The sequence below is a fragment of the Mesoplodon densirostris genome, chromosome 20 (assembly GCF_025265405.1).
Source record: "Mesoplodon densirostris isolate mMesDen1 chromosome 20, mMesDen1 primary haplotype, whole genome shotgun sequence".
NCBI classification, from domain to species: Eukaryota; Metazoa; Chordata; class Mammalia; order Artiodactyla; family Ziphiidae; genus Mesoplodon; species Mesoplodon densirostris.
In genome coordinates, this window is record NC_082680.1 from 19,869,241 (window position 1) to 19,896,412 (window position 27,172).

At 37.1% G+C, this 27,172-nt stretch overlaps 1 protein-coding gene across 3 annotated transcripts in view; it reads left to right on the plus strand.

Moving 5' to 3' along the window:
* SGCZ (sarcoglycan zeta) overlaps positions 1–27,172 on the plus strand; it is a 323,269-nt gene that overhangs the window by 278,464 nt on the left and 17,633 nt on the right. For 2 of the 3 annotated variants that reach the window (XM_060085994.1, XM_060085996.1), the window contains 2 exons: positions 1,360–1,482; positions 26,799–26,871. In XM_060085994.1, coding sequence (XP_059941977.1) covers positions 1,360–1,482; positions 26,799–26,871 — 196 coding nt within the window. The remainder of the gene's footprint in view (positions 1–1,359; positions 1,483–26,798; positions 26,872–27,172) is intronic. The other variant, XM_060085997.1, reaches the window with a different exon arrangement.

Consider the following 27,172-nt stretch of genomic DNA (forward strand, 5'->3'; position numbering starts at 1 on the left):
GGTGGCTTAAACAACACATTTTTATTTCTCACAGTTGTGGAGGCTGCAAGTCCAAGATCAAGGTGTCAACACATCCAGTGTCTGGTGAGAGGCTGCTTCCTGGCTTGCAGACAGCCAGTTTCTCCCTGTGTCCTCACTCCATAGACTGCACAGAGAGAGAAAGCAAACTTATTTGTGTCTTTTTATAAGGGCACCAATCCCATTCAGGAGGGCTCCATTCTCATGACCTAATTACCTTATAGACTCCATATCCTAACACCATCACATTATGAGTTAGGATTTCAACATATGAATTTAGGGCATATACAAACATTCAGTCCATAGCATATGTAGAGAGAAATGAAAAGAAATATGCACAAAGGGAGCTATGCCCAGGTCCCTGAGTGGACCACATTGTACTTGCCAAGAGTTTCTGCTGTAGATAGCAGCAGAGGGATGTTCCAGATCTTAACAGGAGGGGAAGATACAGATCCATATGCCAAATGCATTATGCCAAAAGAAAGAAATCACTGTTACGGAAATAGCAGTTCCTCACCCCGTGACCAGTTTGATCTTCTTGCTGAAGCCCTGCTCACTCTCAAATTAATTATGTTTTCCACATATGGGAGCTGGCTTTGTGGATTGTGGATGGATTAATGTGCAAAATTGTCCAATAAATTGAAAATAGATTTCAATTACATGATGTAATTGTATTTATTAAAAATATTTTAATAAAGAAAATTATTGATTAGAAGATACATTGGAGAACACTAAATATATATGTTATGTATGTATATATAGATATACACATACATTTGCAATATTGAATCTAAAATGGATTCACATTCAGTAGTAATAAAGAGTGAACAAATTGCAGTATTAGAATCTATGAAGTGTAGAGTAACTAAAGGTTCACAACTGAATAATGCTTTATAAGTACCTTGTGATGTAGCAAGTATGGGCACTATTGTCTAATTGCAGAGAGAAAACACGAGAATCCTTCAGTCCACAAGTCCTTATTAAGCATCCAGCACATGCCAGGTATAATGCCAAGTCTTCAGGCTGCCACCAGGAACAAAGCAGACATCGTCTTCCTTGTGTATATGCAAAGATTTTCTAACTGGCTAAACCCACACAGACCTTGTCAGGACTATGTCAGGATTTAGAGGTCAGATGTGTACCCAACCAACTTAGCCCAGCAATACCCTACCAAATTAGACAGCCTCCTGAAAAGGATGGTAATTTTAAAATATTAATTTAGGTATAAAACATACTGTAGAGATTAAATAATATATGTATTTCTCTTCTTTTTCAAAAAAAATACATGTTAATGGTTTCCTGGATACCAGATTCATTTTTAAACCTTTCCTCTGACCGTAGGAGCTGATGCTGTGGAAGCTCAGTGTAAAAGGTTTGAAGTGAGAGCAAGTGAAGACGGCAGGGTGCTGTTTTCTGCAGATGAAGATGGGATTACCATTGGGGCTGAAAAGCTGAAAGTTACAGGTACTGTAGATGGAGGTCTTGGAACATTGTTTACTTCTTGAAAGAATACGCAACTGAACAAGAAACTACTTTTTTATATCTATGGTCCCCACGCCTGAAATTGAGTCTTGCATAATATCATGATATCACATCATTCGATTTTCCAGTAGTCATAAACAGAAAGCTCTGGTCTTGGTTGCAGAAGACGCTATAAATATTAGCCTTAATGATATAAAAGCAAAGCTGCACGTCTCAGGCAGGGTTAGGTGGAGGAAACTGAGTGTGGATGGTGGAAGAAAAGGGGGGGGGTGCAAACAATGATTAAAGATTACTCAAGGTGATAGATAAATACAATTTAGAAGTGTTACTTAACAGTAAAAGATATGCAAAAGAAGAACTAAAATGTAAATACCAACTTTAGAATGAAGTAAGGGGAAGGTTATAAGTAAATTAAATTCCTGTTCTTTTTTTTTTTTATTATTATTATTATTATTTTTTATTTTACAAATTTAATCAGTTATACATATACATATGTTCCCATATCCCCTCCCTTTTGCATATCCCTCCCACCCTCCCTATCCCACCCCTCCAGGCGGTCACAAAGAACCGAGCTGATCTCCCTGTGCTATGCGGCTGCTTCCCACTAGCTATCTACCTTACGTTTGGTAGTGTATATATGTCCATGCCTCTCTCGCCTTGTCACAGCTTACCCTTCCCCCTCCCCACATCCTCAAGTCCATGCTCTAGTAGGTCTGTGTCTTTATTCCTGTCTTACCCCTATGTTCTTGATGACATTTTTTTCTTAAATTCCATATATATGTGTCAGCATACAGTATTTGTCTTTCTCTTTCTGACTTACTTCACTCTGTATGACAGACTCTAGGTCCATCCACCTCATTACAAATAGCTCAATTTCATTTCTTTTTATGGCTGAGTAATATTCCATTGTATATATGTGCCACATCTTCTTTACCCATTCATCTGATGATGGACACTTAGGGTGTTTCCATCTCCGGGCTATTGTAAATAGGGCTGCTATGAACATTTTGGTACATGTCTCTTTTTGAATTATGGTTTTCTCAGGGTATATGCCCAGTAGTGGGATTGCTGGGTCATATGGTAGTTCTGTTTGTAGTTTTTTAAGGAACCTCCATACCGTTAGGGCTCATAATTATCTTCAAAAGTATATAAGTGAAGAAATAGTGCTAATCACCTATTATTGAGACATTATTAAAGTCATTATTCTAATATTAGGGCCATTAGTGTCAACCACCAACTGAAATGAAAAAGCAAAAACAAGAACAAAATAACAGAAAGTTAAAAGCACGATTGGGAGTGGGGAAGAATTTTATTAATACTATTTTAAGCATTTTGAATACAATCTCTTTTGAATAATTTCATTTACAACCACAATACATATTATTTTGATAAAATATTTTTAAAAGACAAAGAGGCCTATATTTAAAAAATTAAATATGTTTGGCTTAGCATTTCCCAACTTTGAGTTTGGGGACAGCTCATGGGATATCTATCATATCTAGGTAGAACAGAGCCTGTGGGCCATGTGAGCGCAGTTTGCATGGTAAATGGCCTCAGCTGTGGGCTGTTTGGGTTAAATTCTGCCTCCACCATTCAATAATTTGAGTAAATCTATGCCGTCTATTTTCTTTCATCTAAATGATTGAAATGATAGTGCGCACATGCCTATGAGTGCATGTGTGTTTTTAGAATGTTTGGGGCACATAATGAAGACATTGTAAAGGTTAGCTTTTTGTTTTTATTAATAAAGATAATATTGATATTGCCAATATCCCAGACACCAGGGTCTGTGTGGATTTCAAGAAAGATACACTATTAAATAACAGTGAAATTCAACAAAGATCGTTGAATGGGGATCTTCACTGGGCATCTCTGGTCTGGCTCACAATCTACCACCGCCATCATTACTGTCCCCAAGGGCCTCCTTTCTTTCTTTCTTTCGTGAGTTTTCTGATGAGTAGCTGGAGCCTGCTCCATTGGGTTAGTGTTTGGGCTGGTTCGCAGGACTACGCATCAGCCTCATTTCTCTTTCTTTCTTAAGACTCCTTAAAAAGGTCAGGAGTAAACATGTACATGGGGTAAACATTGGCCTTCCTAAGTCTTGAGTTGGCAGTCAGGATTAAACATGTACATGGGGTAAACATTGGCCTTCCTAAGTCTTGAGTTGGCAGTCAGGGACCCCAAAAAAATTTTTTTAATTAAAAAATCATGAGGAGGGCTTCCCTGGTGGTGCAGTGGTTAAGAATCCACCTGCCAGTGCAGGGGACACAGGTTAGAGCCCTGGTCCGGGAAGATCCCACATGCCACGGAGCAACTAAGCCCGTGTGCCACAACTACTGAGCCTGCACTCTAGAGCCCCTGAGCCACAACTACTGAGCCCGCATGCCACAACTACGGAAGCTTGTGCGGCCAGAACCCATGCTCCACAACAAGAGAAGCCACCACAATGAGAAGCCCACACACCGCAACAAAGAGTAGCCCCTGCTCACTGCAACTAGAGAAAGCCTGCGTGCAGCAACAAAGACGCAACGCAGCCAAAAATAAATAAATAGATAAAATAAATTTATTTAAAAAAAATCATGAGGATTTTCCTTGGCAAAGAGCACAAACAAATCAGAAAGGACATTGACTTTAGGGCCCTTGATGCTATCATCTGAGTTACTAGTTGGTGAGAAAGTCGGGAACCAGAGTAAAAACGCACTCAGAGGGATTGGGCAGATGTGATTTTAATATTTAACAATCTTTAAACCTTGGTAGTGCCTGCAGTTATCAGCTTTGATACCAAAATAATCCTCATAGCTTTTAGGATATTACACACATGACCAAAAATTATTTCATGCATTTCAGATATTTGCATTGGGTACTTTGTATTCATAAGTGAAGGGTAGTTCTGGAGCTCTTGACGGCTTTTATGATCTCATGGAATTCTAACTTTCTCTGATCTTTATATTACCTTGATTTTTCTCATAACTATTGCAGTGAAGTACTGTCTTCACAAAATTAGACCCAATAACTAGTTTTTTTAATTTTTCTTGGAGGTAGATGGATACTCACATTTATTTCCTCTTTTTCTCGGTAGCCTGGTTGCCATCTTTGAATTGTTAATTGGACTATTAAATCAGAGGAAAAAGTGCTCCCTAAAAAATCTAAGGATTTTTTGCTTTTCAGTTAACTGTCTTAGGGCAGTCATCTCTGCTGACCTATTATTCATTCTTTCTCTCTTTCTCCCCTTTGTATGTGTGTGATATATGCATGGTATATTGTATGATGTATAGATGGATAAATACATATATCTCACTCTAGCTCTGTTTTTCCATTTCTTTCTCTGTCTCAAATATATACACACAGCTTTGAGTTTATTTTTCATAATACTCTTGTTTAATCTATATTTTCCAATTATCTCAAAAAATTAATCAGTTTTACAGTATGTTTATGTATCATATGACTCCAGAAGATCCTAAATAATAAACTAATACAATTTTGAGTTCACAATTATAGAATCCAGGCAGATTTTTGTAAAGGATGGAAGCATCACACAGGAGGGAACAATGAGAGTGTCTATAACAAGTAACCCTGGCTTTTAACCTGATGCGGGTATGCAAGGGCCACATCTTTCATAAATAATGCTAAGTTAGGGAATACTTTATTTTATTTTTATTTTTTAAATATATTTATTTATCTATTTATTTCTTTATTTTTGGCTGCGTTGGGTCTTCGTTGCTGTGCACGGGCTTTCTCTAGTTGTGGTGAGTGGGGGCTACTCTTCATTGTGGCACGCAGGCCTCTCATTGCGGTGGCTTCTCTTGCTGTGGAGCACGGGCTCTAGGCACGCAGGCTTCAGTAGCTGTGGCACGCAGCCTCAGTAGTTGTGGCTCGCAGGCTCAGTAGTTATGGCACACGGGCTTAATTGCTCAGCGGCATGTGGGATCTTCCTGGACCAGGGCTCAAACCCATGTCCCCTGCATTGGCAGGTGGATTCTCAACCACAGCGCCACCAGCGAAGTCCTAGGGGAGTACTTTAACATGATTAAAATTCCCCTCAGTATCCAGTCACACTTCTGTTTCTCACAGAAGAACCCAGATAGACCCACAGACACAGACACAAACATACACACATACACACACATTCTCAAATTCCTGTGAGGTCCTTACTCCATTACCAGAATACCGCATAGGAACTTTATAGTAGCTTTATTCCTCTTGTGATACCTCTAAAATAAAGGAAAATAAAGTTATCAATGGCAAATATAATTTAGAATTTCACATGCTTAGAGGAGAAAATTGTGCATAGCATAGCATGCAATTTAAGGGCACTGGGATTGATTAGTAACCTCATATGTACTTTAAAGCAGTGCTTAAATATTTAACAAACTATACTACAAAGAAACAGTGACTCCAGGGTATTTCATGTAAATTAGGTAGCAGTGCTGACAAGACTTCATAGTTGCATGTGACAAGAGATCTGTGTGAGGTTGATTCTAGAATTTTAAATTTGTGACACAGAAATTTTCTATTTAAGCAATATCCATAGGGATTAAAATGGATCCTTTCTAATTTATATTTTAGGAAAAATGGCATTTCGTACATGGACTTCTCTTTCCAGGTGGCAGAAGTAGATGAATTTATTTAGATAATAAGTGTGTCTATCCAGCTGAGGCAAAATCACTTATGACTAAAATTATTTGTAGATCTAGTGTGGCTCCGGATACTCAAATTTACTCTCCTTGGAGCATAGCAGGGATGTACTTGATGCATTTAAATACTTTCAGGGTGCAGGAGGGTAGAAGTAAAGTGGCAGGTGGTTACCTGAATACCACCACCCCTCATTACCCCATTGGCATGTTCAGCAATCAGTCAGTCACATGCTTTCAATTTTTAATGTTTTTACTCTTGATATTACTTGACTTGCTCAGTAGTACTTTGCTTAACTCTTAATATGAATATACTTATTCGACCTTAACATACCCTGTCTATATCATTGAATATATGGGAGTTTTACACTTTAGCTCACATATGCATACTTGACAACTTTATTTTCCTTTGTATTCCCTAATATTGGTCAAAGATACTACTTAAAGCAATTATCTTTTGAGACCAGGTCAATAAATAAAAGATATGAACCTTTACATGCAGAAGACTCTTAAATTTAGTGCTTTCAGGCAGAATCAATCAACTGCGATTTGTACTTTCATTTTTATTCCAAGTAGTATATTAACTTAGAAAACAAAGTGCAGGTCATTTGACTTTATAAAGTGAAAGACTTTAGTCCTATAGGATACTTTCATGTTAAATTAAAAGCCATTAGTTGGAGTTAGATCTCTCTGTTTTGCCTTTGAGAGAAAAATAGAAAATGGCTCAATGTATGAGAAGAAAGGATATCTCTTTTTTATCAGGCAGTAGAGATTAAAACTGGCAATCTGGGGCTTCCCTGGTGGTGCAGTGGTTGAGAGTCCGCCTGCCGATGCAGGGGACACGGGTTCGTGCCCCGGTCTAGGAAGAACCCACATGCCATGGAGCGGCTGGGCCCGTGAGCCATGGCCGCTGAGCCTGCGCGTCCGGAGCCTGTGCTCCACAATGGGAGAGGCCACAACAGTGAGAGGCCTGCATACCGCAAAAAAAAAAAAAAAAAAAACTGGCAATTTGAAAGAATAGTGAATCCGAATCATGCATCCACCCTGTGCCCTAGTGTTTGCTTGAAAGCCAAGAGTGTCATTCCTTTGTCTCTGTTCGAATTGAATGATTGGAAAGATAGACAGGTTCCAATGCTTATTTGACAACAGAAGAAAGAGTTTTCCAAAGAGCTGCCTTTAAATTAAACACTATGTTTCTGGGTTGAAATCAGTATTTTCTGGTTTGTCTTTATTAGTTAGTCTTCTACATCCTTCTTCTTGTCTGTTAAATTGGGACATTGTGATGGGGTCAGCTTTGGAATTCACCTTTCTATTACATAGGACTGTTGTTCCTCCAGGCTGTCCAAATGCCAAGAACATGGTAACACTCAACCATCAGGATAGAGCTGCTTCGTCTGAATGGCACCTGAAGAAATGTGATGAGATCAGGTGCTGAGGAAAGTGAGGTGCAATCACTTCATTTTCTTCGGTGTGGCATTTCAAGTCTGTAGACTTGGGTAAATCACTCAACTCAATTTTCTAGCTGTTTTTTTAAATTAGTACTCCTCCTCCTTTCCTCCCACCCCAGCGAGCCTGAGGAAATGCTTCAAAAGCACATCTGCATGGTTACTGTCTCTAGTTTTTTAAACTTACAGAGGATAAAGCTTTTAGAGGTGTTAAAGATGAGTACCACTCTGGCCCCCAAATTTCTGGGTGAAAACTGATTGCAGGTTTTGAAGTGTATTAATAATGAACTATGCCATCGTCAGAAAATAGCTGCTTCCTCTGAGCACCTTACAGACAGTCTTCTCCGTGACTTATTTTATTTCTCTGAGTTCTGACTTAAATGTTTCCTAATTTTGTTAAAGCAAAACTTCTTGAAAATATAATTGGTGCAATAGAAATGTGAAGAAAGTCATAAAAGAGGACCCGCTTTCCTTTTATGAAAGGAGTTTCAAAGAATTTGTGGGTGTGTTTTTAAAACCAATCACATTTAGCAAAACTTGAATGGGGCTCCAGAGCAAGGGGTATACAAGAGTTTTTTGTTTTCTTTTTAAAATTATACTCATGACTTTTCTTCAGGCTTGACATTGTTTCAAACAATAAAATATAAATTTGAACAACATAATTAATAACCCACACATAACGTTTTTCAGAGTATAGAAAAATATTCTCCACATACGTCTTAGTCAACTCAGGCTGCTGTAATAAAATATCATAAACTGAGTGGCTTAAAAAATAGAAATTAATTTTTCTCACAGTTCTGGAGTCTAGAAGTCCAAGATCAAGGTGACAGCATGGTTGGGTTCTGGTTAGAGCATTCTTCCTGGCTTGCAGACAGTTGCCTTCTCAATGTGTCCTCACAAGGCAGAAAGAGAGCGAGCCCTGGTATCTCTGACTCTTCTTATAAGTTTACTAATCCTATAATGAGCATCCCACCATGTCCCTCATCTAAATCTGATTTTCTCCCAAAGGCTCTGTCTGCAAATACCATTACACTGGGACAGATAGCCACCACACATTTATTTTGAAGAGACAACATTCAGTCCATAGCAATATGGTAAATTATTTTATTAAATATGGAAAAAATGAAGTATACAATATTAACTTTCAATGCTGTGAAGATCTTGATACAGGGATATATAATTACATAGGGTAGGTTTGTAGCTTTTTGATGATGTGGCTTTAATACAATGGTCATTCTCAGAGAATCTAGACATATCAATGACTATGTGGTCCCTTAGCCTAGTCCCCTTGAATATCAATTGTCAAATTGATAAAACCAGAAGTAGGATTCTAAGGTAGTTGGACTGCAAACAGTGGAAGACTGTAGTCCCTGTTGAGTGAGTGAAACACAGGCCTTCTGTATTATTGATTGAAGGGGGATCGTAAAGATTCAGTCCATTTCACTTCTCCTTTTGTTCTCTTTCTCAGTGGATGTGTCAAACTTCTGGTCACCTTACTCTTTAGGATACATCATTTTATCACTGAAATAGAGTCTCAATCCTGATTTCACTGGCCTGATTAGATAACTCCAAATCTTTTAAACCTCCCATGCATGCTCACAGGTAGGCTGGAGATCACTTTTTGGCGAGTTCAAAACTGTCCTCAGGAACACGTTTTGAATAGGCTTAAGTGTCAAGGTAAGTGCTCAGGTTGAAGCCCCAAAATTCTGACTTTAGGAGGGAAATTGCCAACCAAAGAATAACTGTCAACTTTTATTTTGAAATGATTATAAATTCACAAATGGAGGCACTCCAGGATCATGACAAGTTGCGGCAGGGATAAGGGAGGATGGGGGCATCAGCTGCTTCTTCTAGATGCTAGGGAATGCAGCTGGACCTGGATCCAAAGCAGGCTCTCCATATCGAAAAGGCCCGGAGGACAATGCGTGCCTGGAGGACTGAGCTGAGGGCAGAAGGCCAGTGACCCTGTGCCTTTGGATTGGAGAATGTAACCCATTTACATGTAAGCCATGAGGCTGACAAGGTCTTGGTGCTCCAGCCAGGTGTAAGGCCTGAGCCTCTGAGGTGGGAGAGCCAAGTTCAGGACATAGGACCACCAGAGACCTCCCAGCCCCACATAATATCAATTGGCGACAGTTGTCCCAGAGATCTCTGTCTCAATGCGAGGACCCAGCTCCACTCAATGACCAGCAAGCTCCAGTGCTGGACACCTCATGACAAACAACTAGCAAGACAAGAACACAACCCCACCCATTAGCAGAAAGGCTACCTAAAATCATACTAAGTTCACAGACACCCCAAAACACACCACTGGATGCGGTCCTGCCCATCAGAAAGACAAGATCCAGCCACATCCACCAGAACACAGGCACCAGTGCCCTCCACCAGGAAGCCTACACAACCCACTGAACCAAGCATACCCACTGGGGACAGACCAAAAACAATGAGAACTACAAACCTGCAGACTGCAAAAAGGAGACAACAAACACAGTAACTTAAGCAAAATGAGAAGACAGAGAAACACACAGCAGATGAAGGAACAAAGTAAAAACCCACCAGACCAAACAAATGAAGAGGAAGTAGGCAGTCTACCTGAAAAAGAATTCAGAGTAATGATAGTAAAGATGATACAAAATCTTGGAAATAGAATGAAGAAAATACAAAAAATATTTAACAAGGACCTAGAAGAACTAAAGAGCAAACAAACAATGATGAACAACACAATTAATGAAAGTAAAACTTCTCTAGAAAGAATCAATAGCAGAATAACTGAAGCAGAAGATCGGATAAGTGAGCTAGAAGATAAAATAGTATAAATAACTACCACAAAGCAGAATAAAGAAAAAAGAATGAAAAGAATTGAGGACAGTCTCAGAGACTTCTGGGACAACATTAAATGCACCAACACTAGAATTATAGGGCATTCCAGAAGAAGAGAAAAAGAAAGGGACTGAGAAAATATTTGAAGAAATTATAGTTGAAAACTTCCCTAACATGGGAAAGGAAATAGTCAGTCAAGTCCAGGAAGCACAGAAAGTCCCATACAGGATAAATCCAAGGAGAAACACGCCAAGACACTTATTAATCAAACTATCAAAAATTACATACAAAGAATAAAAATTAAAAGCAGCAAGGGAGGGCTTCCCTGGTGGCACAGTTGTTGAGAGTCCGCCTGCCGATGCAGGAGACACGGGTTCGTGCCCCGGTCCGAGAGGATCCCACATGCCGCAGAGCGGCTGGGCCCGTGAGCCATGGCTCCTGAGCCTGCGCGTCCGGAGCCTGTGCTCCGCAATGGGAGGGGCCACAACAGTGAGAGGCCCGCGTACCGCAAAAAAAAAAAAAAAAAAAAAAAAAGGGAAAAGCAACAAATAACATACAAGGGAATCCCCATAAGGTTAACAGCTAATCTTTTAGAAGAAAATCTGCAAGCCAGAAGGGAGTGCCAGAATACATTTAAAGTGATGAAAGAGGAAAACCTACAACCAAGATTACTCTACCCAGCAAGGATCTCATTCAGATTCGATGGAGAAATTAAAACCTTTACAGACAAGCAAAAACTAAGAGCATTCAGCACCACGAAACGAGCTTTACAACAAATGCTAAAGGCTGGAAACACAAGGGAAGGAAAAGACCTACAAAAGCAAACCCAAAACAATTAAGAAAATGGTAATAGGAACATACACATTAGTAATTACCTTAAATGTAAACAGATTTAAAGCCCCAACCAAAAGACATAGACTGGCTGAATGGATACAAAAAGAAGACCCGTATATATGCTGTCTACAAGAGACCCACTTTAGACCTAGGGACACATACAGACTGAAAGTGAAGGGATGGAAAAAGATATGCCATGCACATGGAAATCAGAAGACAGCTGGAGTAACAATTCTCATATCAGAAAAAATACACTTTAAAACAAAGACTCTGGGCTTCCCTGGTGACGCAGTGGTTGGGAGTCCGCCTGCCGATGCAGGGGACACGGGTTCGTGCCCCAGTCCGGGAAGATCCCACATGCCGTGGAGTGGCTGGGCCCATGAGCCATGGCCGCTGGGCCTGCGCGTCCGGAGCCTGTGCTCCGCAACAGGAGAGGCCACAACAGTGAGAGGCCCACGTACCACAAAAAAAAAACAAAGACTCTTACAAGAGACAAAGAAGGACACTACATAATGATCAAGGGATCAATCCAAGAAGAAGATATAACAATTGTAAATATTTATGCACCCAACATACGAGCACCTCAGTACATAAGGCAAAGCTAACAACCATAAAAGGGGAAATCGACAGTAACACAGTCACAGTAGGGGATTTTAGCATTCCACTTTCACCAATGGACAGATCATCCAAAATGAAAATAAATAAGGAAACACAAGCTTTAAATGATACATTAAATAAGATGGACTTAATTGATATTTATAGGGCATTCCATCCAAAAACAACAGAATACACTTTCTTCTCAAGTGCTCATGGAACATTCTCCAGGATAGATCATATCTTGGGTCAGAAATCAAGCCTTGGTAAATTTAAGAAAATTGAAATCATATCAAGTATCTTTTCCGACCACAACACTATGAGACTAGATATCAATTACAGGAAAAAAACTGTAAAAAATACAAGCACATGGAGGCTAAACAATACACTACTAAATAACCAAGAGATCACTGAAGAAATCAAAGAGGAAATAAAAAAATACTTAGAAACAAATGACAATGGAGACACGACGACCCAAAACCTATGGGACGTAGCAAAAGCAGTTCTAAGAGGGAAGTTTATAGCTATACAAGCCTATCTTAAGAAACAAGAAACATCTCAAATAAACAACCTAACCTTAGACCTAAAGCAAGTAGAGAAAGAAGAACAAAAAGACCCCCCAAAGTTAGCAGAAGGAAAGAAATCATAAAGATCAGATCAGAAATAAATGAAAAAGAAATGAAGGAAATGATAGCAAAGATCAATAAAGCTAAAAGCTGGTTCTTTGAGATGATAAAATTGATAAACCATTAGCCAGACTCATCAAGAAAAAAAGGGAGAAGATTCAAATCAATAGAATTAGAAATGAAAAAGGAGAAGTAACAACTGACACTGCAGAAATACAAAGGGTCATGAGAGATTACTACAAGAAACTCTATGCTAATAAAATGGATAACCTGGAAGAAATGGACAAATTCTTAGAAATGCACAACCTGCCAAGACTGAATCAGGAAGAAATAGAAAATATGAATAGACCAATCACAAGCACTGAATTTGAAACTGTGATTAAAAATCTTCCAACAAACAAAAGCCCAGGACCAGATGGCTTCACAGGCAAATTCTATCAAACATTTAGAGAAGAGCTAACACCCATCCTTCTCAAACTCTTCCAAACAATTTCAGAGGAAGGAACACTCCCAAACTCATTCTATGAAGCCACCATCACCTTGATACCAAAACCAGGCAAGGATGTCACAAAGAAAGAAAACTACAGGCCAATATCACTGATGAACATAGATGCAAAAATCCTCAACAAAATACTAGCAAACAGAATCCAACAGCACATTAAAAGGATCATACACCATGATCAAGTGGCGTTTACCCCAGGAATGCAAGGATTCTTCAACTAATGCAAATCAATCAATGTGATACACCATATTAACAAACTGAAGGATAAAAACCATATGATCATCTCAATAGATGGAGAAAAAGCTTTTGACAAAATTCAACACCCATTTATGATAAAAACCCTCCAGAAAGTAGGCATACATGGAACTTACCTCAACATAATAAAGGCCATATATGACAAACCCACAGCCAACATCGTTCTCAATGGTGAAAAACTGAAACCATTTCCACTAAGATCAAGAGCAAGCCAAGGTTGCCCACTCTCACCACTGTTTTTCAACATAGTTTTGGAAGTTTTAGCCACAGCAATCAGAGAAAAAAAAGAAATAAAAGGACTCCAAGTCAGAAAAGAAGAAGTAAAACTGTCACTGTTTGCAGATGACATGATACTATACATAGAGAATCCTAAAGATGCTACCAGAAAACTACTAGAGCTAATCAATGAATTTGGTAAAGTAGCAGGATACAAATTAATGCACAGAAATCTCTTGCATTCCTATATGCTAATGATGAAATATCTGAAAGAGAAATTAAGGAGACACTCCCATTTACCACTGCAACAAAAAGAATAAAATACCTCGGAATAAACCTGCCTAAGGAGATAAAAGACCTGTATGCGGAAAACTATAAGACACTGCTGAAAGAAATTAAAGATGATACAAACAGATGGAGAGATATACCATGTTCTTGGATTGGAAGAGTCAACATTGTGAAAATGACTCTACTACCCAAAGCAATCTACAGATTAAATGCAATCCCTATCAAACTACCACTGGCACTTTTCACAGAACTAGAACAAAAAATCTCACAATTTGTATGGAAACACAAAAGACCCCAAATAGCCAAAGCAATCTTGAGAACAAAAAATGGAGCTGGAGGAATCAGGCTCCCTGACTTCAGACTATAAAATACAAAGCTACAGTAATCGAGACAATATGGTACTGGCACAAAAACAGAAATGTAGATCAATGCAACAGGATAGAAAGCCCAGAGATAAATCCACGCACATATTGTCACCTTATCTTTGATAAAGGAGGCAAGAATATACGATGGAGAAAAGACAGCCTCTTCAATTAGCAGTGCTGGGAAAACTGGACAGCTACATGTAAAAGAATGAACTTAGAACACTCCCTAACACCGTACACAAAAATAAATTCAAAATGGATTAAAGACCTAAATGTAAGGCCAGACACTATAAAACTGTTAGAGCAAAACATAGGCAGAACACTCTATGACACAAATCCCAGCAAGATCCTTTTTCACGCACCTTTTAGAGAAATGGAAATAAAAACAAAAATAAACAAAATGGGACCTAATGAAACTTAAAAGCTTTTGCACAGCAAAGGAAACCATAAACAAGACGAAAGACAACCCTCAGAATGGGAGAAAATATTTGCAAACGAAGCAACTGACAGAGGATTAATCTCCAAAATATACAAGCAGCTTGTGCAGTTCAATATCAAAAAAACAAACAACCCAATCCAAAAATGGGCAGAAGACCTAAACAGACATTTCTCCAAAGAAGATATACAGATTGCCAACAAACACATGAAAGGATGCTCAACATCACTAATCATTAAAGAAATGCAATTCAGAACTGCAATGAAGTATCACCTCACACCAGTCAGAATGGCCATCATCAAAAAATCTACAAACAATAAACGCTGGAGAAGGTGTGGAGAAAAGGGAACCCTCTTGCACTGTTTGTGGGAATGTGAATTGATACAGCCACTATGGAGAACAGTATGAAGGTTACTTAAAAAACTAAAAATAGAACTACCATATGACCCAACAATCCCACTACTGGGCATATATCCTGAGAAAACCATAATTCAAAAAGAGTCATGCACCACAATGTTCATTGCAGCACTATTTACAATAGCCAGGACATGGAAGCAAACTAAGTGTCCATCGACAGATGAATGGATAAAGAAGATGTGGTAGGGCTTCTCTGGTGGCGCAGTGGTTGAGAGTCTGCCTGCTGATGCAGGGGACACAGGTTCATGCCCCGGTCCGGGAGGATCCCACATGCCGCGGAGCGGCTGGGCCTGTGAGCCATGGCTGCTGAGCCTGCGCGTCCGGAGCCTGTGCTCCGCAACAGGAGAGGCCACAGCAGTGAGAGGCCTGCATACCACAAAAAAAAAAAAAAAAATATATATATATATATATATATGTGTGTGTGTGTGTGTTACACATATACAATGGAATATTACTCAGCCATAAGAAGAAACGAAATTGATTTATTTGTAGTGAGGTGGATGGACCTAGAGTCTGTCATGCAGAGTGAAGTAAGTCAGAAAGAGAAAAACAAATACAGTGTGCTAACACATATATATGGAATCTAAAGAAAAAAAATGGTTGTGAAGAACCTAGCGGCAGGACAGTAATAAAGACACAGAAGTAGAGAATGGACTTGAGGACTTGGGGAGGGGGAAGGGTAAGTTGAGACAAAGTGAGAGAGTGGCATTTACATATATACACTATCAAATGTAAAACAGATAGCTAGTAGGAAGCAGCAGGGAGATCAGCTGTGTTAGCAGCCTGGATAGCACAGGGAGATCAGCTCTGTGCTTTGTGACCACCTAGAGAGGTGGGATAGGGAGGGTGGGAGGGAGACACAAGAGGGAGGAGATAAGGAGATACATATATATATGTATAGCTCATTCACTTTGTTATACAGCAGAAACTAACACAACATTGTAAAGCAATTATACTCCAATAAAGATGTTAAAAAAGTAATGCTACCTAACCTCTTGTGAGTAGAAAACAAACACAGGGAAATCGAGCTCTCTTTGTTTCCCTATTGGCACACAATGAATTACATGGCAAGTGATAACATAAAATTCACAGGAGCATGTGGAACAATAAGAGGTTAAAAAAAAAGAACTCATAGAAACAAAAGGATGAAGGGAGTTTGGTTCGGCATTAGGAAGTGCTTTCTTCCTAGCTGTTTCCCAACTGGTCTCTCTCTATGAACGCCACACTATCCTGTTATTGGAGGATAGACTTTTTGAGACTTGCATTTTTCACCTCAATTTTTAAAAAACGATTATTACTAAAAGAGTGGAAACATATGTATTACGGCAGGTTGCCAAATGAAAATTCCAAATTATGACTTTGTCCACAACTGCACAGACACTCAGAAAATGACAGGTTAAACTCTGATGTTTCATTTATTTTTTTAAAGTATTTTTTGATGTGAACCATTTTTGAAGCCTTTATTGTTTGTTACAGTATTGCTTCTATGTTTTGGTTTTTTGACCCCTAGGCATGGGGGATCCTTAGCTCCCCCATCAGGGATCAAACCCGCACCCCACCCCCTGCATTGAAAGAGCAGAATCTTAACCACTGGACCACCAGGGAAGTCCCTCTGATATTTTAGAATCACTTAGCTATATTGAGATAAGAAGGAAAGTCTAACTAAACTGTGTTTAATAAGGTACCGTGTTAGAAGTCCTAGTTGCGTTCAGATGCTGATTTATATATATTAACTCTGTAGCTCAGGTCCATAAAGCCATTTATAGAATTAGCATCTTTTGAACACACAAGTTTGGGTTTTTTTTTTTTTTTTTTTTTTTGCGGTACGCGGGCCTCTCACCGCCGCGGCCTCTCCCGTCGCGGAGCACAGGCTCCGGACGCGCAGGCCCAGCGGCCACGGCTCATGGGCCCAGCTGCTCCGCGGCACACGGGATCCTCCCAGACTGGGGCACAAACCCATGCCCCCCACACCAGCAGGCGGACCCCCAACCACTGCACTACCAGGGAAGCCACAAGTTTTTTTTTAATTGAAAAAATGATTGTAGAAAGTTCAGATACAGGCATACCTCATTTTATTGCTCTTTGCTTTATTGCACTTTGCAGATATTGTGTTTTTTACAAACTGAAGGTGTGTGACTGTCCTGTATTAAGCAAATCTATGGGCAGCATTTTTCCAACAGCATTTGCTCAGTTCATATCTTTGTGTCACATTTTGGTAATTCTTGCAATATTTTAAATCCTTCACCAGCAAAAAAAATTGTGACTCACTGAAGGCTCAGTTGATGGTTGGCATTTATTTAGCAATAAAATATTTTAAATTAAGGTATGTACATTGTTTTTTTAGATGTAGTGGTATTGCACACTTAACAGACTGCAGTATAGTAAAAATATAACTTTTATATGCTCTGGTCAAACATTTGTGTAACTTGCTTTATTGCATTTATTTGCTTTCTTGCCATGGTTTGGAACTGAACCCACAGTATCTCCAGGGTATGCCTGTAAATCCATAAACACATGTAGTATCTGAAGCCACTAAAGACAGTTGGGTACCACCACTTTTGGATAAATTTCTATGGTTTTCTGTTTTCCATATAATGTGCTTTAGTGGCAATGTATCAGAAGTATCAGGGGGAAAAACATTAAGAAATAAAAGTGCTGCTAAGATGAGTACCTGTCCTTGTGCATTCCACTTGAAATGATCAGCATGGTGTGCCAGTTGGAAACACAGTCTTCCTGCCTGTGACTAACAGCAGTAGAAAGCCCATCTTACTTTTCTCCAGAAACTAGTTTAAATAGGGGTGAAGAATCTAAAGAATAAAATAAGACAAAAAGGCAGGATTAAGGTATTCCTTTATTTTCCCAAAGAACCTGAGTTTATGGTACAACTAACAGTACATTTTTAGATAAATAATTTCCACAGGGATCAGAAAAGCTTAAATTGCATGTGGATTAAGTAATGATAAAGTTTGTAAAGGAAAGGGCTATACAGAAAATATTCCTGCATAAAAATCAATGTGACCTTAAAGAAGCAAAACTAGCACTAGCTATGCTATCTGTATTTAGGTAAAATGTCCAAACCTCAAAACAAAACACACTACTAGATTAAGTGTCTCAAAGCTTGCAAAGATAACTTAAATGTAGTAAAAAGGTAATTCAAGTAGGGATCTTGTCTTATTAATTTTCCAAATCACATCATGAACTTATTTTTTATGAAATGTTTTGCAAAATAAAAAAAGTATAGGTAGTTCATTTGTTATCAAGTTATTTCACATTTTTATGTTTCAATTTCTGTTAGAATGTGCACAATGCAGTGATCAATCAATTCAAATGTAGCTGCCTTTTGATAAATCCATAACAAAACAATCTTATGATTGTGTTTGCTAAAGATATGCTGTTGGTAACACTTGTTCATTTAAGATTTTTTAAATGTCTCAGGTGTGTATTGCTTCTTATTCCTTTAGTGATTATTAAGGTAAAGGGCAAAATGACAACCTTAGGAATTATAGACCTTGAAATTACTTATTATTTTCTGAAAATATATATCCTAAGAGTGAATGATGAAAGCTCTGCTTGACCTTCTGATACTCTTTTCTGAAGGTAGAAATTTGAAAAGAGGGATTATTTCTATATCTTTTTCCTAGATGTAGTTTCCATCAAGTATCATTCAATTTGAACATTTTTTTTCTTTTTTGTTTTCTCCACACACTTTTAAATATCAGTATTTTTTGCTTTATTAAAAGGAATAGAAGGAATTAACAAAAGAAGAGCTTTTTTCCCTAAAAAAATCAGAGATAAATGCTAGAAAAATACAAGCTACTTGAAGTTTATAAAATATGAGCAAGAAGGGTCTCTGCGTAATTTCAAATCTTGATATATTTAAGTTTAATTTTCTTCATAGTGATAAAACATTTCATTTTTGAATCTATTTCATCTTGAGGAAAATAGCTTTATTCTAATGTATGTTCAATCTGATCATCTTAAGTATCTTTTCCATGATCTCTTTTTATCTTCTGAAAACCTTAAAAAGTTGAAAAGAGGACATGATTTGGCATCTGAGAGTAAATGCCTTGAGATATTTTTTAAATTATGAAAAATGCTGACTGAAAAGTAAAAACAGATTTTGAAATAATTTATTTTCAGAAATATTAGCACCTTATTCTCTGCTTTCAAATGAACAACATGGTAGGGGTTTGTTTCTGTTTCAGAGAGACAATTTAACAATACTGTTTCCCTGTTTTACTAGAAAAATTAACATTGAATAGGCTCATAATAACAGTTTTAATAAATTAAGATCATCACCTCAGGATATTAATAACCTGATTTGTTTTGAAGTATTAAATGAAGAAACATACTGGGAAACAGAAACTTAGCAAGTTTTACATATCAATCATAAAATACTGCAGAATAATTTTTAATTTATTCACGCTTTTATTAATTTTTTCATTCCCATTCTTTCTTTCATTTACTGATCCTTAACTGTATATCAGAATTCAAGATCAGTACTAAGCATACAAAATTTATTAAGACAAAGTCCTTGAGTTCAAGGAACTCATAAATTACTGGGTAGAAGTTTAACGTGAATTGCAAAGCAGTATAACTGCTATGTATAGTAATTTTCACAAGGAGCTGGGGAAGCTGAGCAGAAAGAGGAACAGTAGGAAGGACACAGAAAATGCTTCACAGAGAAAATCATTTAGAATCAGATCCTGAAAATGAGTAGAGACAACCATTAAAGGGGCAAGAGAGGTATGTCGGGAAGAAGTGGTACTCTTAACAGTTTATAAACATTTCAAAATCTGCAAAAGTTTTATTGTCACTGGAGTATAAAATGCAGAAAACTGCTAACAGGTAAGTCCTACTAAGGAATTTGGGTTTGACTTCCACAGACTTTTGGATTCCAGAAGCATTTTAAGTGAGAATTACACAGTCAGCTTTGAATTTCAGAACCTTAGTTGGCTGTGGTATCGAGGAATAACTGGGAGAAAATATAAGTGATACTGAAGTTGTAAAAAGAAGTCAACTAATAGGGAAGTTGAACAAGAAAGGGCATCTCAGTATATTTCCCCATTTCTGACTTGAGTTTTTAGGGCATGATTGTACCATTAACCAAACTAGGAGGGTTAAAAACAGGGGGAAAAGTTTTCAAGAAGAAAGTCCTCCAAATATTGATCCTTACCACTATTTATTAATTACCTTACATATGTAAGATACCATGTTGCTCACAAGAATACAATGGGATATAAGGAACGTCTTTGATATATATATATTTTTAGCCTAGAGGGGTAGTAATATATAATTTAGCATGTAAAATTTCAGAATAGATGTGATAGCTTCTCAATGAGTGCTATAGGTAGTAAACCCCAAATATAGTCAGAGAATGAACAGATTGTATTTACCTTAACAGGTGGGAAAATTAGTAAATAGATTTATAGATGAGTAGAGGAAAATAAGTCTGAATGAATGGATTTTGCATTCAAGCAGAAGTCTTGAATGGTGGGCAAAAGCATTATACAAGAAAATAATTACAGGCTTTTGTACAGGTGAGATATCAGAAGGTTTGGTAAAATTAATATAGCAATGTATAGGTGGTATTTTGTGCAGTTAGCTGGAAGCAGGAACACCATTTAGACTATTAAAATAACACAAGTAAGAGATGTATGTTGAAATGGGTTGACATTTCTCCTTTTAAAGGGTAATGATGCTTTCAGGATTCAGAGGAACTCATTTTAATGGAGTAAAAGATATGATAGTTAATAATTTACTTTTTCCAATATGATTATTCCATCCCTTCCCCCAAATACGTTTTCTGTTGATTTGCAGGGGCAAACTTATTTCCACTTGTATATAAGGAGAAATGAGAAGAGGTATACAGGCTTCGACATGTCAGAAAAAATTATGTAACTTGTGACAGTTAGAAATTGAAGGTACCTGGGCTTCCCTGGTGGCGCAGTGGTTGAGAGTCCGCCTGCCGATGCAGGGGACACGGGTTCGTGCCCCGGTCTGGGAGTATCCCACGTGCCGCTGAGTGGCTGGGCCCGTGAGCCGTGGCCACTGGGCCTGCGTGTCCGGAGCCTGTGCTCCGCAATGGGAGAGGCCACGGCAGTGAGAGGCCCACGTACCACAAAACAAAGAAATTGAAGGTACCTTAGAGATCATGTTATTTAGAGCTTAATTTTACAAATAGCAATGGGGGGGGGCGGCTTTAAATACTTGTCAAAGATCAAAGAATGAATTAGAGGCAGATTTGGGAATAAAATGAAACTGCTCCCTGTCCAATCTTTTACTCTACCAATTTAGATCTGGGGGGAAAGAGATGCAAATAAAGAAAAAAGAAAGCAAAGTGTGAAGACTTCCAAAGAATTTGAAATATTCAGTAGCATAAGTTTAAATTTGAAGATAATGAATAAATAAGAATCCTTCTGGCCCTTAAGATCTAGATGAACTTACCCTGAACCTCATCCCTATTCTAGTGCAGGAATTTAAAATGCTGCCTAAGTTCCCATTGTCAGGGGAAGAGGGCAGGCGGACAGGTACTCATGCTCTCTTAATATCCTTTGCCTCATGCCTCCCATTATTTCTTCTGTCCCATATAGAGCTGGGTGTGATATTCATTCCCTTCTTTGTCCCTCTCCAAAAAAAATCTTAAAAAATACAAAGATCATGGTAGATTTTATTGAAAAACTGAAAGCACTAGGAGATCTCATTGGCAAACATTTGTTTGTCTTGGACAAATAACAATAGAATTTAACTCAACAATGTTTCTACTCCTCTTTAGCTTCTTTTTACAGAGTGCCCCAGTCTCTCTTCATTCCTTTGTTCCCAATGTACCTGGCTTTTCTCTTTTTTATTTTTCTTTCTGGTTTCCCAGAACAGCAAGCACTCTGCGCCAGACCTTAGCCTCCTCCATTTGAAGCCTTTCGAGCAGCATATAGAGGCCGTAGTGAGGACTGCTCTCCTTCTAGGCAGCTTTCTGCTGCTGTGTTCTTCATCTTACTTCCAAACCAAAGAAAACATTTATTTATTCAACAACTTCAGAGAGACATACTAATGAATGTCTATATTATACTAGATAAAGTGCTAGGAAGTGGAACTACAGGAGTGAAAAAGGCTCCTTGTCTCAAATAGAATAATAATTAAAAAGAAAATATTGTAAAGTGTCTTTCAATTTAATTAACCAAGTAATTTATATGCATTGAATAGCACAGGATCAAACTTGAAGATAATGAATAAACAGGAATATTTTTGTCCCTGAAATCTACATGAATCCACCCTAGACTTCAGCCCTATTCCAGTATAGCAATTTAAAATGCTGTCTACTGTTAATTCATTTTTTCATTATTTAAGTCTCCTAACAATTCCATGGATTAGATAAGAGAAGTGGTATGGTTGACATTACTCAGATTCCTCTACCTTAAGTTTTTAGGTTGGAATTCTTACCAATTCATGACTAAAATTTCACTTTGAGAAGAGAAATATTCTAAGGAATGATGCCCTGTACTACTCTTTCTTTAACTTTTCCTTTGATTTTTCAATGGAAACTAAAACCCTGGTAGAGTTAATGACTGTTTTACCTACTCCAATTATTCAAATGATGCATTTCTATTACATCCTGCACAAAGAACTAGTAAGTGTAAAACATGAAAAAAATCATCATCCATCCACTTTAGTTACTAAAAGGTCTACTGTGCATTTTTGTTTTCACGTTTCCTCAATTTTTTAAATATTATGATGAAGTTCAATTAAAAGTAAGTTCATGCTGGACATTTTTTTAGAAGAAACTTCATTCTCAGAGCTTATTTGAGCATTGATTGATCTTATCTGGTACCTAAGCAGCTGCATTAGAAAATTCCTTGATTTAGTGAAGAGAGTTTTGATTAATAAAATGCATTTAAATTTAACATTCAAGAATATCTTTTCAGTGTCTAAATTTCAGATTTCAAAATTCAGCATGAGACTATGTTACTTGAAGCTATGACATTTTGGGAATAGAAATTTCACATATTAATGAGTAGACCCATGCTGGGACATTAACCCTACAGATATAACGTGTACATCTTTTGTGGCTGACTTTCATAAAGGAAATTGATAGAGAGAATTAAGGAATACTGAATTCTTACAGTGAACCAAGTATCCTATTTAATTAAAACCTAGCCCAAACTGCAAGGTTGGCATTACTATATGTATTTGTATCAATGGAAATTGAAGTTTGGAGAGATTAAATAACTTGCTCAAGGTCACTTAGATGGAATGAAGAAGCTGGCATTGCTTCCCAAAATGGCTAATTTCAAAGTTCATAGTGTATCCATAAGAAAACCTGAACTCCAAGATTCTAGCCTCATCGATAAGGTATTTAATTTCTCTGATTAGAGCATCCTCATTTTTCAAGTGTAAACAATCTATTATCTACATATATTAAAAATGTTGGTGAGAAAAAATTAGATAATTTATATAAAACTAATATTTCAAAGCATAGAGGTATTTTTGCCTTGCTTGTATATATATTACTGATCACAGGTTCTTCTACACAAACCCAATAACCCCATAAAATAGTATCTGAAATTAACCACAGTAGAATTCATGAAGCTGGTGGCTGGAGAGATGCTATATTTCACAGAATTTTTTTTCAGTTACTATGAAGTTGAGGACCTGGGAATACCAGGAATTTTTGGTTTCCTTTTCTTGTCCTGCCTTCTGAAGCAAATGCCTTCCCAAAGGACATATGGAGGCCAAAGGGTTGATAATGAGTAGCTTAGAGTACAACATTTAGTGTATAGATAGCCATACTAGGAGGGATACATAAATTTATTTTTAATGATGTTTTTAATTGGGTGAAATTATTTTATGTTAGGCATTTGTAAAGAGTAGCATCCTAGCTTATGGCTAAAACTGTTTTTAAGTATAAAGTAGGACCACAGTTCATATATACTCTTTCTTCTTTCTAACAAAAAATATGCCATTCTTATTCTTTTGTTTAAAGGCTAGAAATTATCCTATGAATGAGATCCAGTATTTTTTGACCATGAGGTTTGCCTGCATCATTTTTCCTGACCATGACAAGAGTTAACAGTCTATGTTTTCTCTATATCTTATAACATCGTCATCACTTTAAATTATCTGAAATATCCTTTAACATCTATACAATCAAGCAAAACTGACAGTGTGCCCTTTTGAACAGTCCTTTTCAAAAGCAATAAACAATAAATATTTATTTAGTCAACAAGTTTAAATATACATATTAATAAGTGTCTATGTTATGTTCCTTTTTCTGTCCCTCTTCCTTTTTGGTTTCCGTGGTTTCTATAACTTAAGATGTGAGAATTCATCACACATTTTTTTTTTCCTGAAGTGAGGATAAAGCAGATCTTTACTTTTTGTTCCAAATAAATGTTGACTAATGGTTAGATTTATCAGGTAAAATATATGATGCCCAGTTAATTTTGAATTTCAGACAAACAACAAATGATTTTTAGTATAAGTATATCCTCAGCAAGTATTGCATACTTATACTAAAATATGATTTTATGTTTAACTGAACTTCAAAATTAATTGTGTCCAGTATTTTTAATTGCTAAGTCTGGCAACCCTACCAATAGTCTGATGTTTGTAAAATTTTCCCATTCATGGGAAATATATATTTATATATATTTTTTTATTTTTTATGCTGTGAGAATTTGTTTCTGGCTCAGATGGCTTTTATTTTTCCTCACTGATTTCCTTTTAAGATTATCATTGCTGCTTATTAATTGTTGCCCTTTTGGCTCATTTTGGAACAAAAAGTGAGAGGATGAGATTAATTTTCTCATTATCTGGAAGTCTATAGTTAGTTAATTATTTATGATATTTTATGCAGTTTTCAATGTAGCCCCTTAGGTGGTATGATTATACATTTATTTCTTCAAGTATCTTTTTTTTATCATCAATAGTTTTCTATATTGATACTTAGAATCAACACCTTTATCAGTTTTTCATCCTCATTGTAAAATTAAACTTTTGATAACATTCTACTTTCACTTTCATTGATATATTCTGTACTAACTTATTATACCATATGTGCCATTCTGTGTTTTAAAATAAATATTGCTACTGAAGAACAGTAATTAAGATAGATAGATAGATAGATAACAGTAATTATATTTCTGGTATCTCGTCTGGGAAGTTTTCAAAATTATAAAATAGTAGAAATTAAGTTGTGAACTTTGCCTGTGGATAGCTATCCCACTTGGAAATTATATCTTATTTTAAAATGTCAAAGGGGTCTCTCCTTGAGACCTAGAAATTTGTGCCTTAGAATGTTGTTTCAAATGCCAGCCCCTCCACAGTCACAAAATCAGAGTTTTATCTAAAACTGTTACTTTACTTTCAAAGACCTATTTCTAAAAATTGTCCACTCAAAAAAATACAATATTTTTAAAAATACCGAAAGAGCAAACTCCTTAAAGAAATAATTGCTTTAAATTTGTGAAAACAGTTAAATAAATAAACAGTATATGCCTTACATATCCTCTCTAGGAAAAAACAAAACAAACAAACAAACAAAAAAACCCACCAGTAACTAATAAAATCCAGTAAGAGGTCAACAAATGTGGATAGCTTTTAGCTTATAAACTGAAATCTGCAATCTAAGGAATTTACTGGAGCAGAACCTTGTACATTTACCCTTAGAACCATAATATAGATGTTACAGACTGAAAAAAACCTCTTCCTCTGTGATTCAAGATCAAAATCTGCATTGCTGTTTTCTGTAGAGGAGTCCTCTGGTGATTCTAGTATATCTCCCTACATATACACTTACTTTTAAGGAATTTAAATGTTAGCTCTAATTTCCTAGGGGCAGTTTTTTCATTGCTTATTGAATCAATATATTTTATATTGTTCTTCATGATAAGTAGAAGAAGCTTCACTTTGTAGGTGTAAAATTTGTATTTTTTATTTGCATTGTATTGTTGAGCTACTGTTGGGGCCATTGATGGAGCAGCCATGACATTCTTACACCAAGATGTTTGAAGATGATTAAACCAAAAGAAAATAAAGTTTATTCTGAAGGGAATGATCTCATTTATGTAAAATTACAAAAGGAAAAAAAAAGAGGGCTGTTTTTTCATCATCTTTAACGAGTGTTTTTGCATTTGATTTTTGGAAAGGAAAATCATTTTATTTTGCTCAGTTAAGTTAGAAAAAGCTCTGTCAACCTGGAAAATCAAATGGAGTCGATAAATGAAAGTTTAGATAGAGTATCATTCAACTACCTGAGCACATGACCTCTTCAGATAACTGTGATCCCAGGTGAAGTCCACTCTAATGAACTCAAGCCGTTCATGGTTTAAGATTGAGCCTTAATTCCAGAAAGGTCAGAGTAAGGTGCCCTGTTCTCTGTCGTTCGATGATCACTCTAACTAAAGGCTAGTGCTGCTTGTGGGCGAATTGCTAAATGCCCTATGGACCTATGTCTTGCAACAATTAATACTATACTACATCAGAGCTCACTCTCCACATTTTCATTCAAGCTTTGCTGCTTGTAGAAACAACTGAATATTGTGACTTATCCCTCCCTCAAATTCACTTATCTGGAAATAAAGAAAAGGGAAGGAAATGGATTTTGTTCTATGATCAGAAGGTGAAAGTTCTCACTCAGTCTGAACTTTTATAAATAAGATCATCTTAAAAAGGGTCAACATGGTGGAACTTAGATTTACCCTCCTTGGCCCTTCACTACCTTAAACTCCTTTTCCAATTTTTCTCTTTTATTTTCTGTACTCCTATTTTCAGTTGTCCCACTTTTAGAAGAATATTTGGTGCATAACAGTAGTAATGAAAACCAGTGTGTCTGTCCACTTGCTTATACTGACTCCTGGATTCACGTTATCCTCAGGCACTGAAGGAGCAGTGTTCGGGCACTCTGTTGAAACACCTCACATCAGAGCTGAACCTTCCCAAGACCTCAGGTAAGTCCTGGCATTTATACCTGTGTCATTGTTTCCACCACTGATGATGGTCCTTGATATATAAAGAACTAAAGCAGAAAATGTGCTACGTATCTGTATAAAGAATTGACATTCCCTGCCTACATGGTAAATAGATAATCGGATATTTCATTGAGGGCAAGAAAATGTGAGTTATTATTCTGTCCTTCTGTATATTTTTCCTTTACAAACATACAACGGATATAAAATAAACATATCGGACAGGAGGAGTGTGGAAAAAGAAAAGAAAAGGCAGTTATAGAGGATGTTGAGGGGAGGACTA